General features: G+C 45.0%; 1 protein-coding gene across 2 annotated transcripts in view; it reads right to left on the reverse strand.

Moving 5' to 3' along the window:
* Nucleotides 1-2773: 2773 nt before the first annotated feature.
* The window catches only part of ZNF618 (zinc finger protein 618), a 131246-nt gene continuing 118077 nt past the window's right edge, over nucleotides 2774-15942 (reverse strand). For both annotated transcript variants that reach the window (XM_010564632.1, XM_010564633.1), the window contains exons 16-18: nucleotides 15451-15528; nucleotides 10270-10371; nucleotides 2774-9137 (exon numbers count right to left, since the gene is read on the reverse strand). In XM_010564632.1, coding sequence (XP_010562934.1) covers nucleotides 7624-9137; nucleotides 10270-10371; nucleotides 15451-15528 — 1694 coding nt within the window. In that variant the 3' untranslated portion in view covers nucleotides 2774-7623. The remainder of the gene's footprint in view (nucleotides 9138-10269; nucleotides 10372-15450; nucleotides 15529-15942) is intronic.

Below are 15942 nucleotides of genomic sequence, written 5' to 3' on the forward strand. Positions count from 1 at the left end.
CTTTTCATTTGACGTCAGTCTAAGTTTCAAACAGCACTGAATTTATTTAGCTGTAAAAAAACAAAACAAAACAAAACAAAACAAAATCCTAAAAAGAAAAAAATCAGAAGAACTTGAGTTGGCCTCAAGCGTTCATATATCACAACGAAAATCAGCAACTCAACCCCGTGCAATATTGCTCTCTATTGAGTCATTCGATCCACACCAACAATACATGAGACTTCAAACAGGTTTTGTTTTGTTTATTAACACAGCAAGTGTGACATTAGATAACCTTTTAAATACAGTACATGGTACAGTGCGGGGCCAGTTGCCCGCACTTTTCCCCATTATGAAGACAAAGCCAGCGGTGGCGGTTTATAAAAATATTGTGTTGCTACAAAAGTATAAATTAATGCTACCGGTATTAAGAAATATTAAACACATAAAACTTATAAGGATTAAGAAAAATATTCATTAATACCTGTAGAAAACTCTGGCCTAAAAAAGATATTTTTTGTATATTTTTTGTATATTTTTTTGTATTTTTTAAGATGACATGAGATTCTTGCACTCGCAGGTAGAGACACACGCAGGTGCATCTGTGGTATTGCCTAGAACATCTGCATCTACAGAAAGGAAGGAAATGCACACAAGTTACTGAGGGGAGGGAGGGTGAGGAGGGAAAGGAGAACATTAATTGTTTGCTTGATGAAACAACAAGAATTCAGCTCCCAACAGGAGGTTTCAAAAAACGAACATATGAACGAGGAACAGCTTCTCTTTTCAGACTGGCTGCAAACAAGGATTTCCTGATGGTTTGGTTTGTCGGCATGACACTTCCTAGCTACGGCGTGGACCAGAATCCTCACAGTCTGGACGATGTGTGCTCCTCCTGGACTTACAGCCTTGGCTAGTCACCTGTCACGAATGTTTCAGTCCATCCATTATCAGTTTTCCTTTTAAATAATTAAAAATAATAATATTATAGTCCCAGTAAGTTTAAAGGGACCATGGAAAACAGCTCCTAATACTGTTGCTCCTTCCAGAATACATGCCTCCATCCTTGAGTGGAAAGGTCCTTCTCCATAGATAGCAAGGAAAAATAAAAAAAAAAAAAAAAAAAAAAAAAAAAAAAAAAAAATCCCTCCTCCCACCCCCCAGCCCACTGGAAAAAAAACCCCAAACCATCCTATCCACACACATTGCAGAGACTGCCCCAAGAATCCCTAGAAGTCTGAAAACAAGCATTCAAGGCTGATGAGGCTGGAAGTGTCTTTTTAAGGAACTTTGGTTGTAAAAAGCGAGGATTTGACATGCCTGTACTCATCAACTCCACTGTAAAATATTCCTATCGTTAAGGCTGCGCTGCTCACCTGGGTATCAAGACATGCTGACCACTGTCAATGATGCTAGAACGATGGAAAGGAAGAAAATCCTTCCAGTCAGTGGTTGATGTTGTGCATCAATGAGCCATTTACGTGACTCATTTCAGAAGCTATTCTAAAAAATTCAAACTCGGCTGCCTACAGATCATTAAACCCTAAAGGGCCTACTGGATACACCATTGTCTAATGTGAGCGAAACTCTTCCGTCAAGTTATAAAACAAAGGACTCTAACAGGAGTAGTAAAAAACCCAACTAACCAGCCAAACAAAAACCAAAATTAAACAGAAATCCCCCAAACATTCAATATATAAAATTAAATTTCAGGGCAATACACTCTCATTGGTTTACCATTTCTGGCCTAGCATAAGCAAATTGTCCCACAGTACTAATCAGGCATTCAGCTCGGAGCTGTGCTTGGGTTTACCTCTCTGTATTTTATTGTTTTGTTCAGTGACATTTCCAGAAGCCCCAGGAAGATTGATAACCCGTGGCATGGCGACAGGCCCCATGCACTGTAAAAAGGGAGTTCTTATTGCTACAGAGCAACATCTTCAGAAATATCTGACACAGGACCTTGTGTCTCAGCCAATGCTTCTGGGCATTCCCAACAGATCCCATGGTTTCAAGATCATGGTGTAGCACAGCAAATGCACAGCAGAAGCAGCAAAACATTTAATACTCTCCCCCACCCCGATTCTTTCACCTTAGCAGTATAAGGGTTGACAAGACATTTGCTCAACTGGTGTTTTCTCCTCTGCCCCTCAGCTACCTCCCTCCTTTATGAAACCTGGTTAATGTATATACTGGAGTGCTGGGAAGGGTTTGGTGCCAGTGGTGACTGGGACGCTGCGGAGGAAGATGCTCTGTGAACCCTCCTGGACCTATCGGGCAGAACTGGCATTTCCCACCTCTATACCCAGTTTCTCTTCTCTCGGCAAGGTCCAAAGCAGCCTTGTGCCTTATGGAGAGTGCTCCATGTAGCTGTACAGCCTCGTTTTAAATGATAGGGCTCAAAAAACATTCCCGTAACAGACTCCTCCCAGATGAACAGATTTCTCCTCCCTGAAAAGGTTTCCCAGAATATGCCTTTAGAGTCTTTTTTGTTCATTTCCATCCCATTACTCCTAATTATTCCATAGGGAACAACCTGTCCCTTCCTGCATGTCCTTCCTCTGAATGCTCACAGGAGCTCCTCTCCAACCTCCTTTAGCCAGAGGGATGCAATTAGAGATCCAAGTCTTTCCTCAGTACAAAGCAGCACTCCCAGCCTCTGAATAACTTTTTGGCTGCTCTTTTACTGTCTTTTGATTTATCAGTAAGTTGGTGCTGTCTAGAAATGCACACAGCATTCTCCAAGTAGCACAATGCCTCAGTCACCCTGCTCCTGTGCAACACTATGTCCAGGCTTGCCTACTGTGGGATCCAGAAAGTGGAAACGGTCCTTCAGACTGAGAAAGGCCGAGCAGACTCATCCACCAATATAAACATATGTGGTAATATCTTCTCACACTAAACCTTCCATGTTATTGCAAGCAGTTGGAGAAAAACAAACCAACCAACCTGAGACATCTCACTGAATACTGTATTAACTCAGGTACCACCATTTAGAGCTCAAGCAATTTTCAGAAGTGTCTCCCCTCTATTTTCAGTCATTCCCAAGCTTTGAGAGTGTATCTGCCGCAACTTCATTTACAAAATTCACATAAGGGTCATGACTCCCTGAGCTGCTTCTGGACGTATTCTCTGATCAGCAGGGGAGAACACCCAGCAAGCGCAGTTAAACCAGTGCAGGTGGTTCATGGGGATGCTTAAACCAATTTATCTCGAGGTTAAACTGGTTTAACCACCAATTAACAAACTGAATTAGACAAAACCTGAGCCCACAGTCAGCTTTCACAGAAAGTTTTCCACATTGCACTAGTTCATATACAACCAAATCAGTTTTCTTAAAACAAACATATAGCTTTGACAAAAAGGAAAGTTTACTTCCATCTGAAACCGACCCAGGTGCAAGACACCGAGCCCATCTTGCAAGCCAGAACACAACTGTTGTCTACTGCTAGAGACATGGGGAGAAGAGACAGACACAGGAGACAGATCTGGGCTCCATGTTCTCTACTGACCCTCTGGCTGCTGTGCTCACACAGAAACAACTGTTCTGAAGAGCTCTGCCTCTGTATCCCACTTTCTCAGTTTTCTAGTAACAAGGATCTTCAGACAGGACTTCAGACAGTAACATGAACTTCAAACAGTTCATCTTCTGTTGGTGCTTGCTCCCCACCTGAAGATCATAACCCTTCCCAAAGCAAACTGTGAAGTCAAAAGTCTGCAAGGTCAGGCACCGTGTTAAGCAGCAGAAACAAATGAATGCCTGGAGGACACATACACCATTTTTGTATTCCAACACATTCCTCAAGTGCGAGTAAAGGAAACAAACAAACAGAAGGCAAATTCCCAACATGACCTACCAGAGGATGAGCCCAATTCTGAAGACTTCTCCTCCCAGCTGAATGGGAGCAGAACCTCATGACAGCTCTGGCCAAACTATTAGATCCTCTCCTCTCCGGTCTCCCACCACAGGAGGTGCTGCTCCATACTACTGAGCCAATCATTGAATAGAATCATAGAATAGTTTGGGTTCGAGTAACCTGGCATATTAAGAGCTTCCAAAATTCAGACCTTGGTAAAGTATCTTTGCTCCCTAGAATGCAAATCCAAGCCTTCAAGAGGAAGGAGAAACAGAAGCAAAAGCTTGGCATTTAGGGTAAATATGTATGCTCCAGATGTGCTTCTCTCCTTTTAATGAAGCGTAAGTGTATCAGACAGAAGTCAGCCTGTGAGCAGACACAGCATGAATAGCTCCTCTGAGCTGAACACCCTGTAACCACGTTTAAAACTCATGAAAAGATGTGGCTTCTTCCACTGACTTGCTGGAGAAGGGGGCTGGCCAACCAGCTCCTCTTCTCACCTACTTTCCAGATTGTTCCATTTTAGGGCTTTTGGTTTTATCTCGCCTTTTCAGCTGCTAAATTGAGTTTTTAAGTCTTTGGGAGAATCTCACCTACCAGACATTGCTGCATGTTTGCTTAAATACCATCATTAGTGCAACTGTAACCAGAGTTGCCTTGAAGGGGACAGTTACTTGGATGGGGGAGAGGGCCAGTCAATCCCTCTCTTTGGTTGTGACAATAAGAAAGCTCCAGATCGGATGCCAAAACCACACTGTAAAAAGGAGAATGGGAGATGGGCTGGGAGTTAAGGGTGGCTGTGGCCTTTCTGTTTGCATGCCCTGGCTGTGCAGCCATGGTCCAGCTCACTGCTGTGCGCAGCCTGGCATCCAATGGTTGCACAAATGACTGCAATTTTACCTCATTCTCAGCTCCAGGGCTTTAAACCTGTGCTAACTCTGCTTTGTCCACTTCTCCACCCTTAATGCCTTGCAGACAGACAACACAATGAGCCCAAGTTGGCAAATCCTACAGAAGTTATCAGCCTGTCCCTTAGCAACAGAGTGTTGGGGTTTGGAACTTTCTTTTCAAAGGAATGCAAGGGTTTTGCACATTCAGGGTCTCAGGCGAACCAAGCAAAAAGGTGTAACGTGCTACAGGAGAAAGAACTACAAATCCTGTCCCCAGTTCTGCCCATCGGCTGAGCTGCACAGTACACACTTTGCAGCCTCAAAAGCAAATCTTGCTTTGGATTCATCCTCCAGCCAAGTCTTCTTGCTGCAGGATACTTTGTGCTTTACAGTGGGAACAGCAGCACAGCACAAACGCTTTGTAATTGGCACACATCTCAGTCGGGTTTTTTGTTTGTAGTTTCAGACTTAGTTATTGTTTGTTACAGGTTTCTCCTGCACTGCAAGTGCAAACAGATGTGTTACTATAGGCCCAACTGGTGGCTGGGCAGGCAGGACTTGTACAGGAGAAAATAAAACCAGCAAGAAGAAAAGTTGGCCCTACAGCCAACACCTCCTTTTGCAAAAGCCACTGCCAGAGAAAACAAGATGTCCAAGTGCCTCTGCCTTGGCAGCTCATCTTCAGGTGCTGCTACTCCTGCAGTTGTCAGTGGGGTTGCAGACTGTGTCTTTTAAGATATCCATATGCAAAACTTACATTTAGGAGACAACTAGTTTTGCCCTGATGCCAGTAACCGTGCCGACAGGTCAACACAAATGCTAGACTCAAGCTAATAGTAGGTCCTGTTTCCAGGCTGAAAAGGGCAAGACAGCTGGGTGCAAAGAGCTATTCTCAGTGACCTTGACCTAGGGAAAGTCTCTAGCATGCAAACTGTCCCCCTGTCTGAGCCCCATGGCACTGAAGCTGTCAGTTAGTGCCTGTCAGGTTCAAAGCATCTGCACGCAAAGCCTGAGAGATTGGGTTTGCCATTTCTCCTATCTTGGGACTTGCAACTTCTATTACAACCAGAGATGGGCAGGTGGGATCTTGGTTTAACATCTGTTCAACAGCAGCATTTCAAAGAGGGCCTCCAGTCTCACCACTGCATTGTCAGCAACCAGAAAACACTCCTGCACTGTTGAAGGGCTTCAGCCTCCAGCCTGCCTGCTTGGAGCTGAGCAAGTCCATCCTCCTGAACCTCCAATGCTGCTCTGCTGCCACTGTGACCACAGCTCTAGAGCACATGACTGGAAGCAGGAGAGACTACTTCAAAAATAAGAATTTGCTTCAATTTGCCTCTGGGATACAAGTCCCAGAGATGAAAAATTAACAGTTTGGCACCAGCAGTTGGGAACTGTCCAAGAGGCACCAAACCTGACAGCCTGCAGAGATCCCGTCCAGCAGCCCATGAACTGTGCCTATGGGCACTGGACACAGCAGAACACTGGCCTTGGTGGACACCAGAGTGACTGAGATGTTTTTGCATTATGATGATCTCTAACTGCATTTGGGGTGAGCCAGTAAGTGTGAACGTTTAAGGGCCCGTGGCCTTCCTAGCCAGAATGATTCAGCAACGTAACAAGTAGTGTAATGCACTGTAGGTATTAAAAAGACATTCGTGCTACTAGAGGAAACTATTCCAAATAAAATGGGAAGATATTCTTTGCACTCAATCAGGAGCACTTACATTCAGAAGGATCTTTGAGCCCATGCACTTCTCTAAGCTTCCTTCAAACCCCAGTTTGACAAAACTGATGATCTTTGTTCCCCTGAAAAATCATACACCTTGGTTTGTCCTTGGCCTTGTGAAGGTTACTTTGTGTGTGTGTACTTAGAAATTTTTTTACAAACAGTTTAGGTACAAGGGTTCTCAATGGCAGCTGGCAGACCCCAGCAAGCTTGCTGGTGGCCCACAGACATCTGTGCTGACACCACTTGCTTGCTTTTCCTGGTTTCTAGGTTCTCCATATAAGTGACTGCCGTGGTTCCCATAAGGATATTATGTAATCGCAGATGGGCTACTCTAGAACAAGTTTGAGAAACCCTGATGTACAAAATTCACAGAGAAGCTAATTAACACTGGGAATTCAGAAAAGAAGTTATGCTGTAAAAATATAAATCCAAGAAACATAACAATTACAGACATTTTCTGCCATGAACCATTTCTCTTAGTTTTAAATCAAACTTAGAATCACTAGCTAACATGTTAAACTCAAAACTGGGAGTGGAGACAGAAGAGTAACTTCTGTTTTTTGGAAAAAAATGTATACGAAAAGGTTAAAAATAAAATAAAAAAACCCTTAAAGTCTCCCTTCCTGATTTCTAAAGATACTGGTGTTCATAAAACACAGCTGCCCTGATAACATGCACCATATGTCAAGAAGGCTGCAGACAAATGCCCTCAAGGTGTACAGTTATTCAAAGGAGCAAAGTCCAGTGCAGAACTGGTCTGTTCAATGTAGTCTGATTATCCATGGCAAGATGGCCCAGGGGACAAGAGGAGAGGTGGGGTGGAGGAGAAACAAAAGAAACTTCAAGTCACTTTAGATCTCAGCTGCCTGAAGACTTTAGAACATCAGCCTCCCATTCGTCTGCCCACTTGAAAACATTAGAAAGTCTGTCAAGTCCACACACTATCTATGGAAAGGAGCACGTTCCTGGCAGAGGGCTGTCTCTCTCACGTGCTCAGCTTTCCTTTCAAACTTAATTTTATATATATTTATATTTTTATATATATATAAAAAAGCACTTGGTTTCCAGGGGCATTCATAATGAGGTCCACAGTGTTTAGAACTTAAAATTCTTTTTCTTTGTTTGGAACAGTGTTTTAAAGTTTTGTTTTAATTAAAAGATAGTCTTAAAGCATGTTGGACTTCAAAAACATGAGTTTGTTCATGTCTTCTGGACTGAGTAGCCGTCTCCTTTTGATTAAGAGAGCCTGCTCACACATATTTACACATTCGCTTCTGGCACCAACAGCAGGCACTGCTAAGAGCCAAAAGGCTAGCTTGGCTAGTTTTGTATGCTTTTGGGTAACACATGACCAGTACTGAAACAGGTCAGGGGTGGCCTGGAAGAGAGGTTCTTGCAAATAATCATAGACTTCATTTTTCCCGAACCAATCTTCTTCCTGAGCTGCTGTGGCTTCCCCTGCTGCCCGAGGCTTCTTGGTTGAAGGTTCAAATTCTGTTTCTTCTGCCCAGGACTCTTTCACCTCATTGATCAACTCACAGACCTTGCCAATGATCTCTTCATGCTGGTATGGTGGCACAGGCCGCAGCTTCTGCTGAGGGTCTAAGATCATGGCTACTTTGTGTGCCGAATGAACTTTGAAGTTCTCCTTCAGCGCCTCCAAGAAGAGGTGGCAGAGCTTGCTGACTACGCCAGCATCATTAGCTTTGGAAGTGAACAGTTTCTCCAGTTTGACATAGGTGGGCAGTACCAGCTGCAAGGTGGGCCGGCTCTCGTTGCTCAACTCAATCACCGCCTGTTTCACAGGAGCCAAAATGGCTGCCAGGTTGCTGAGCAGGTGTTTGTTCAGGTTTTGGATGAGGTTCATCTTCTTTGCCCTGCTGTAGAACTCACAGATCTGCTCATAGCGCTCATGGACAAGCAGGAGGGAGTCAGTGACCGAGTTCCAGCAGGGTGGGGGAGAGGTCTCTTCCAGGGAGCCAAAGGTCTCCTTCGAGAGGCCTGTGGATCCTGCCAGATCTTCACAGACATTCAGGAGCTCGATCACTTCGTGCATATTGCGAGCCTGTAGTGTTCGCTTGTTCAGCACACTCTGCACTACTGAGTTCAAGGCACAGGCTGAACAACGCAAGCACATGCCTGCCTTGGAGAATGCAGAGGAATTGACTTTGCAGTCTGTGACGTACACTGTCCTGATCTCTGACATCACAAACTCCGAGAGCACATTCTGTACCCAGTGGTGGATAAAATCACCGTTATCTCGAATGTCTACGCCCTTAATTCCCAGGACGTAACTCTTGATATGATTGCCTTCCACCTGATAAGCTGTTAGGATGTAGCAAGAATCGGGGCCGATGCTCTGCGAGTGGCAAGTGACACCAATGCCAAGGCATGCATTGCTGCCCAGGGCGCAGGTGACTTTCACCTTCACTTGGTTGTACATCCGAGGCAAATGCTTCAGAGCCAGTGTGTTGAAATTGCCAAGGATTTCGGTGACAGAGAAGGCACCATAGCGAGCGCCACTATCCACCAGGGTCTGTGCTAGCTTGATGAATTCCTTCCCGCTCACCACGCTCAGAGCCCCAAGGTCAGTGCACATCACCCTCAGGAGCCTCTCAGCAATGTTCTGCCGCTCCTTCTCTGGGATCGCGCTGTTCCCTACTGAACCGCTCGCGGGTGCTGCAGTGAAATACAAGGAGGGAAAGAAAGCACCACATGAGCATTGCTCCTCTGCAACAAGACAGAGGAAGAAGTCACAAAACAGTTCTTGGAGAGACCCAAAGAAGTGGAACATGCCCAGATGATGGAAGAGACATCTCCAACCCTGGATTTCCTCCCCCAAGGGTTTCTGGACAGAGGAACCTCCAGGGACAGGCCACGCTCTTGTTTAGAGCAGCAAGGAGCTTATCTGCATGTTTTCCCTGGTGTGGGGACTCAGACAGAGTACACACTACTTACTCACAGTCCACTGCCTTAATCAATGGCATCTCCGTGGTGTTCATCAAGGAACTGCCTATAGAAGTTATAATCGTGTGCCATTCACTATCCATGTCTATGGGCTGGTGGTCACAGCTTAGCCCAGCTGTAAAGCTGGACATCTTCCCATTTTTGTGATTTGAGCCTTTTCTTTGAGACAGTTATTTTAACTGGAGTTGCTTCAGTGAAGCATACACCTTCCTCTACCATTTCAAACAGTGCTGAAGCCCAAGTTTCCACTTCTTCCTTGGAACTCCAGCAATCTTGCTTTTTGTGGCTGATTTTGAGTAATGTGAACGTCAATTTTGGCCATATGAGAACACAAAACCACAATGTTTTTGTATCACCCTTCCCCCAGGCTGCTCAGCTCAAGTGCTTTGGAACTGATTTCCCACAGGGCTGTATTTTACTTTTTCCCGTGGTGAAGCACAAGCTCACAGGACGAGCCAGATACTAGCTGCTGCCAGCACAGAGAGTGACAAGTTATGCCTATGTCATACCATGAGGACTGGATTAGTTTTTTAACCCCAGGCTGGGAAGTTGGACCTTGGATCAGAAGTTAACTTCTTCCAGGAGTTCCTAAATGCACCTTCCTTACAAACCTTTCCAACCGCCTCCCCAGGGTTCCCAGTACTTTTTGCATACGAGAACTCCCTGTAAAGGGAACAACTGCTCTGCTCTGTAGGGTAGTACATGAATTACAGATGAAATCAAGTGCAGTTAGGCAAGGACAAGGGCCCTGTGCAATGCCCATCACTGCTGCACCCTCTCTGACAGTCAGTTGTTCAAAGTGGACAGATAAGCCTGAGATGGAAGAGCAAATGCTGCTACGTACTATTGTTGGCGTTATTTCTTTGGAGCTGTGGTTTCCACTTTTCTTCAACAACAGCTAGAGGTGATCTGGGTTGGCTAGAGGCAATATTGTTCTCGTTGTCAGCTGTGAGGCAAGAGACAGAGACATGTTAGAAGCACAAGATAATAATGCTTAAAGCACAAAGAAGGGGAAACAGTACCCATCTGCTTAGCATTTACTTATGATTCCCTTAACTGAGGTTGACACCAATCTACTACATTCTCTGTAGCTTTTAAGCAGTTTTTAGTGAGATGGCACAGTACCGTCAGAAACCTTGAAAACTACCTTTGGACTTGCAACCTATCACCTCCCAAAATGTGGCTGAAATGACAATGCTTTTTCTGTGCATCAGTGACATTGATGCCACTAGCACACCTTGAGAAATGTCTCCCAATCAACTTAAGCTGCACACCAGGAGGAACAGATGTTCCTTGTGCAGCCTGGCTTGTGTAATTTCCTTGCTTTTGAAATGAAAGGAGGTTTAACAAACATTTACCCTTCTTTTGCCTTACTGCCTCTTTCTGCACCGCAAGGTGGCTTCCCTTTTTTTTTTTACTGTTAAGTACTTTGTTTTTCAAGCTATGCTAAACTCTTTTGTATCTAAGGTTCTTACTACAATCTTCATATATGGTTTCCTCCCACTGTAGAGAGGGCCAATCTTCTCTTGAGCTGCTCACTGCTTCCTCAGACTGGAAACAAAAAGAAAAAACCCCAAGTTTCTGAGTGTGACCAAAGATCATTCCTTCCTATGGCTGCAAAGATACCAAGTGCCCTAGGGGCCTTTGTGTTCATGCTCCCATTTCTGTATATGTAACTGGGCTAAACACCTCAGCTGCCAATCTGATGGGATTTTTCAAGGAAATGCAGTCAAGATCAGTAAATTCTGTATTGTATCCATGTGCTTTCCTCTCCTTTGCCCCAAGAACTTCTCCCCACCCTCCAGAGGAAATTTTCTATTCTTAGTATGCTTCACCATGAAACTGTGCTCTGAAATAGGCTGTGAAGCGACAATACAGTGCACAATGAAGAGAGGTGGAAGAGGAAGGAGAAAGATGGAGAGACTGATGACCAGGCTGAACAGAAGGATGGAATTAAAAACAAAGATGACAAAACAGGCCCTTTACTCATCACAGCTGGACTCATCTCACCTAACTTTGGACATCTCTGTTAGACATCCCTTTCTTCAAAGTAGCCCCTTGGGGCTTGTTTTACACTCAGTGGTGCAAAACAGGCTTAAGAGTGCGACTCATTCACCCAGGCAGAACTAGATGCCTCTTGTAGTGTAAGATCCATCATGCTCTGAACTCACCTGGAGTCAATGACTTCTTCTCCACCAATTAAAAAGGGAGTCCAAGTTGACCAGCTCAGATGGCAGTATCTATAGCCTAGGCACACCAGCATGCAGTGAAATGAATCCTGCCCCCGTGCTCCAGACAGCAGAGCACGAATTAGAGGAATATCTTATTAAGGCACACACAAGTGCTTTGCTCTGCAGCCTAGGTTGATGTGGTGCTGGGCAGAGCAGTGGGCTGCCCGTTAGAACAAACAGGAGAGGGCAAAGTTGCTCTCCTTCATGTGTGGCAATGACCTGGGAGAGAAGGGAGACCAGCAAGGATCTAGAGACAAGCAATTATGTGATGAAGCTCCACTGCTCTCTTCCTTACAAGCAAGTCCTCTCAAATTTGAGCAGCTCTGCACATTAACTGCTGGGGCATTCACAAACCTTGCTGATGAACAGCCACAGACTGCACAGTTATTAGGTCTGGGCACTGCACTGGCCACAGACCGGATCGGTACCTAAGAGTAATCCAGGGTATGACAGAACCAGGTAGACTCTGGGACTGCCCTGAGGACTGTACATGCCCACGGAATTCACTGGTCTTGGTTGGCACCTGGGGAGCACTGCCATGCTCAGGACTGCAGCCAGAGGTCAGTCTTTGCAGATGTGGAAGAGACGTGTAGAGCAGGAGGTGCTCCAGCAAATGCCAGTGATCAGATACGACACATCACTTTTCCCCCAGCATTTGCCTAGACTAATTGCTCTTGAGCTAATGCCACCAGTGTCCTCAACCCCAAACATCTGTGAGTAGGCAAAGGAAAACGCTGGATGTTGCCTACTAACTTTATTCATAGTTCAAGCATTCCTTGTCTTGGTGAGGGGTGGGTGGGGGGAGAAACTCTCTGTATTTCCTCCCCACAATTCTTTCTCTATTTCATAATAATAGGGGATTTATTATGTACAAATATCCACTAGCATTCAATATGGCATTAATGAGATTTGTGCATTTCAGCCTCATCTTCCTTATCAGGCAGTCTGTGAACTACACAGATCATGGTTCTTTAATTTCTCTTCATGCCTCCAATCCTTTAATCCAGGTTCAGCCTAGATGTCCTTTTATTTTTTTAGCTCTAGACTGTAGGAAGGGAATTATATGGTAGCACTCGACCTGAACAAAGTACTCTAAATGGAGTCAAAGCTGTATATTGTACAGTGTAATTACAGAACAAATTCCTTTGCCTGGTGTTCTGCTGTTCTATTTCTGCCTTTCAGCCTCCAATTTACATTCTAATTGCTTCTTCTCATTGTGTAGCTGCTTTATGGAGCTATAATCTCTCCTTATTACCTTCTAGCCTCCGGGCTCAGCCCTCTGAATGACTCAAGAGTCAGTATGTCCCTGCTTTCGCTCCTCGAGGCCATCCCCTGTCTTCAGTGACTTGTGAGAGGGCTCAGTGGATGCATCACATGTAGTTGGAAGAGATTAGCCCTTTGCATCAGATACAATAAGCCAAACTGGACTCCTGAACACATTAACTGAAGGAGGATTTGACCCATATGGGCTTCTTGCATCTCTGCATCCCCATAATGTAACATTGCTTGAGCCAGACATATTGGACTGGTATAAACTGCTACTATGCCAGTGTCCCCAGTATGTGGATCCTATGTCACCAGTTCTGCTGACTACTGCAAGGTCTCTGCACCCCCACACTTCAGAGATGTTGTGCCAATGCTGTTCTTGGATATGGAAATCCCCAAGTTCTGACAGGCTAAAAGGCAACAAACTGTGACCTGAGTAACTGCAAGCCCTGTGTAATCTCCACTGTTTCTCTGCTTAAGTACAACATCCAGAACCGGACACCCACCAAAGCTGTCTGTAGCTTTCACACCTCTTCACTTTGTTTTACCCTCACCCCACAGTAGCAAATACTGTGCCGCTTGCCTCCAGTTGCACAGATCTGCAGGAAAGGTTGCTGTTCCCTGCAGAGGAAGAACCATGAGCACAAGACTGGCAAACACCATCCAGAGAGATGACACAGCAGGGGACAGCTGCTTTCACAAGGGGCAGCCTCGGTGATGCCTGGAGAAAGCACTTAAAGAAGACAGACAAGCTTGCTGTCACTGTACCAGTGAGACACTCAGGGGAGAGGGGGAAGCAGCCAAGCAGAAGAAGGTGACTTACAAACAGAGCAGGGAGACATTAGAAAATACAGAGTTTAACAGGAGTAATCCTGAGATTTACCCATTAATATATCTCTGCTGACATTACATGAGTCAGATCACAGATACCTGCTCCCTCCAGCCCTGTTTTGTGTCCAAAGTAACGCAGGTGAACAAGCCCAGAGGCCACGGGTCATTTGTAAAGAAGAGAGAAAAGGAAGAAGGTGCAGACAGCTCTAGCTTAAAATTTTCAACAGCTCATACCTTGCCAGTGAATTGCCATTCTCCCCTTTGACACCTTAGCCTTGGTCCCTCCTTTGCAGCTCCTCTACTCAGTGTCATCAAGAGCTACAACTCAAAATGCTGCATTTCAGTACCAGAGACCAGAACAAGGAACAGGATGGTCAGGACGCAGCTTGGAGGCAAGCAGAATTGCCATCGACAAACAGCAAGAACAGACCCCATCACCATGGAGTGACAGCTGCTCCTACCCTGAGTGGAGCTTCACCACTCCCTGGCGTAACATGAAGTCCAATCACCCCACATTAACCAGCTTATGGTCTAACAGAAAATAACATCCACAAAACTCATACAAAACTTTAACAAATCACCCTAACTGTCTATTAATAACATTACAAAGATGATAAATAAAGTAGCTGCTGAACAACACACAAAGCCTGCACTGAGATTCACCAGTGAGAACTGAACTGCAATGGAGGAACTGCGCAGATGAAGAACTCAAGGAACACTCATTAAAATTAGGACTAAAACACAGAACAAGACAAGAACTTTGATTAGAATTACTGTTACAGAACGGAAAATATGCTTTTCCTCAAGCCACTTGTCCTTCCATGCCACTCTATCTGGGGCTTACCTGTAAAGTAAGGGCAAACACAAGCACTGAACATGTACCTCAACAGAGCAGCTGTCTGTCAGAGAACACAGGTCTGTCAAAGGTGACTTAATTTGTAAACCTGTGTGAATTCACTTGAATTTTCATTCAAGAGGAAAAAAAGAAAAAAATTCTGCCAATATAAAAAAAGTCCTGTTTCTACATATTTGAATATTCTGAATGCTGTCTTTGAAACAGCTTTGGCTTTGAAATTTTAAAATCCTTTTTTATGTATTGAGATAGAAAACGAAAAAAATGGCTTAGAAACAAAGTAGTGAACTGCTCAGAATTTTCTTTTGAAGAGCACTGAGAAGGAAATGAACACAACTGCTGAAATAGCAAATTCTTCTTCTGATAACACATTTCAGTCCTTTGCAGAAGTCCAGGAGACACAAGCACAGAAAAAGACTTGTGTGGGCAAAGGCTCTGCTGCCCTGCAAGCATTTTTGCTTTGTTTGCCTCAGTGAGAACTACCCTTTTTGCAGGAGGGATTTCATCCGCTGTATGAGTAACCCATTAATGCTTACGCAATGAGCATTCCCTAGATACCTTTGGATAAAGGGAATGAGTAGTTTGATGTGCTCTGTGCTAGCACGGCATGTTTCCTCTCTTCCTAGGGAAAGGAGTAATATTTATGATATACTGTGAGCCTTGCATTGTTGCAGCCACTGCTACGTGCTCCAGCCTCTGAGTATCTTTTTTGCTGCAGGTGAAATTACTGGGGCTTTGGAAACCGTGAGCACAGAAAGCTCTATTGACACACAACGGGGTCAACATCAGGCATCAGCGCAGAATTTAGTTCTCCGCTTTAAGCGAGTCAAAGTGCCCAGCTTACCTGCATGGGACTGCATGTGCTCCAGGAGATTGTTATAAAACTGGAACTGGATTCCACAAGCTCCACAGGTGTAAGGCTCTGTTTGGGAGAAATCAGTTCAGAAGAATTATACAGAGTATGCAGGGAAGCAGCACACGTGCATACTTCAGTTTGTACAGTAGTGGGGCAGCGCCTTAGGGCCTGGTCCTTGTCACATCAGCCCACGCGTGCTCGTCACAGCAGCTCCTTAGAACCAAAGCTGCAGGGCTCGGGCTGTGAGTCGGGAAAGCACTAGGGCACGTCACTCCTTCCTGTGCTGGGGTCAGGCATTTTTCCATGTGCTTCACTTTACTGCCACGAGAAGGCCTGGGACAGCAGAGGGATAGCTTATGCACTAAAGTGAAGCACCTGCTGATGTGTGTTTGGGGGGGATCTCAGTGAAGCTGCACAAAGATTTGAGAGGCTACATACTGACTGGGGTTTACTAGTTCATGCCTGCTGCAGGCTGTTTTA

This window comes from Haliaeetus leucocephalus, unplaced genomic scaffold (genome assembly GCF_000737465.1).
Source record: "Haliaeetus leucocephalus isolate CR32 unplaced genomic scaffold, Haliaeetus_leucocephalus-4.0 Scaffold183, whole genome shotgun sequence".
Lineage (NCBI taxonomy): Eukaryota > Metazoa > Chordata > Aves > Accipitriformes > Accipitridae > Haliaeetus > Haliaeetus leucocephalus.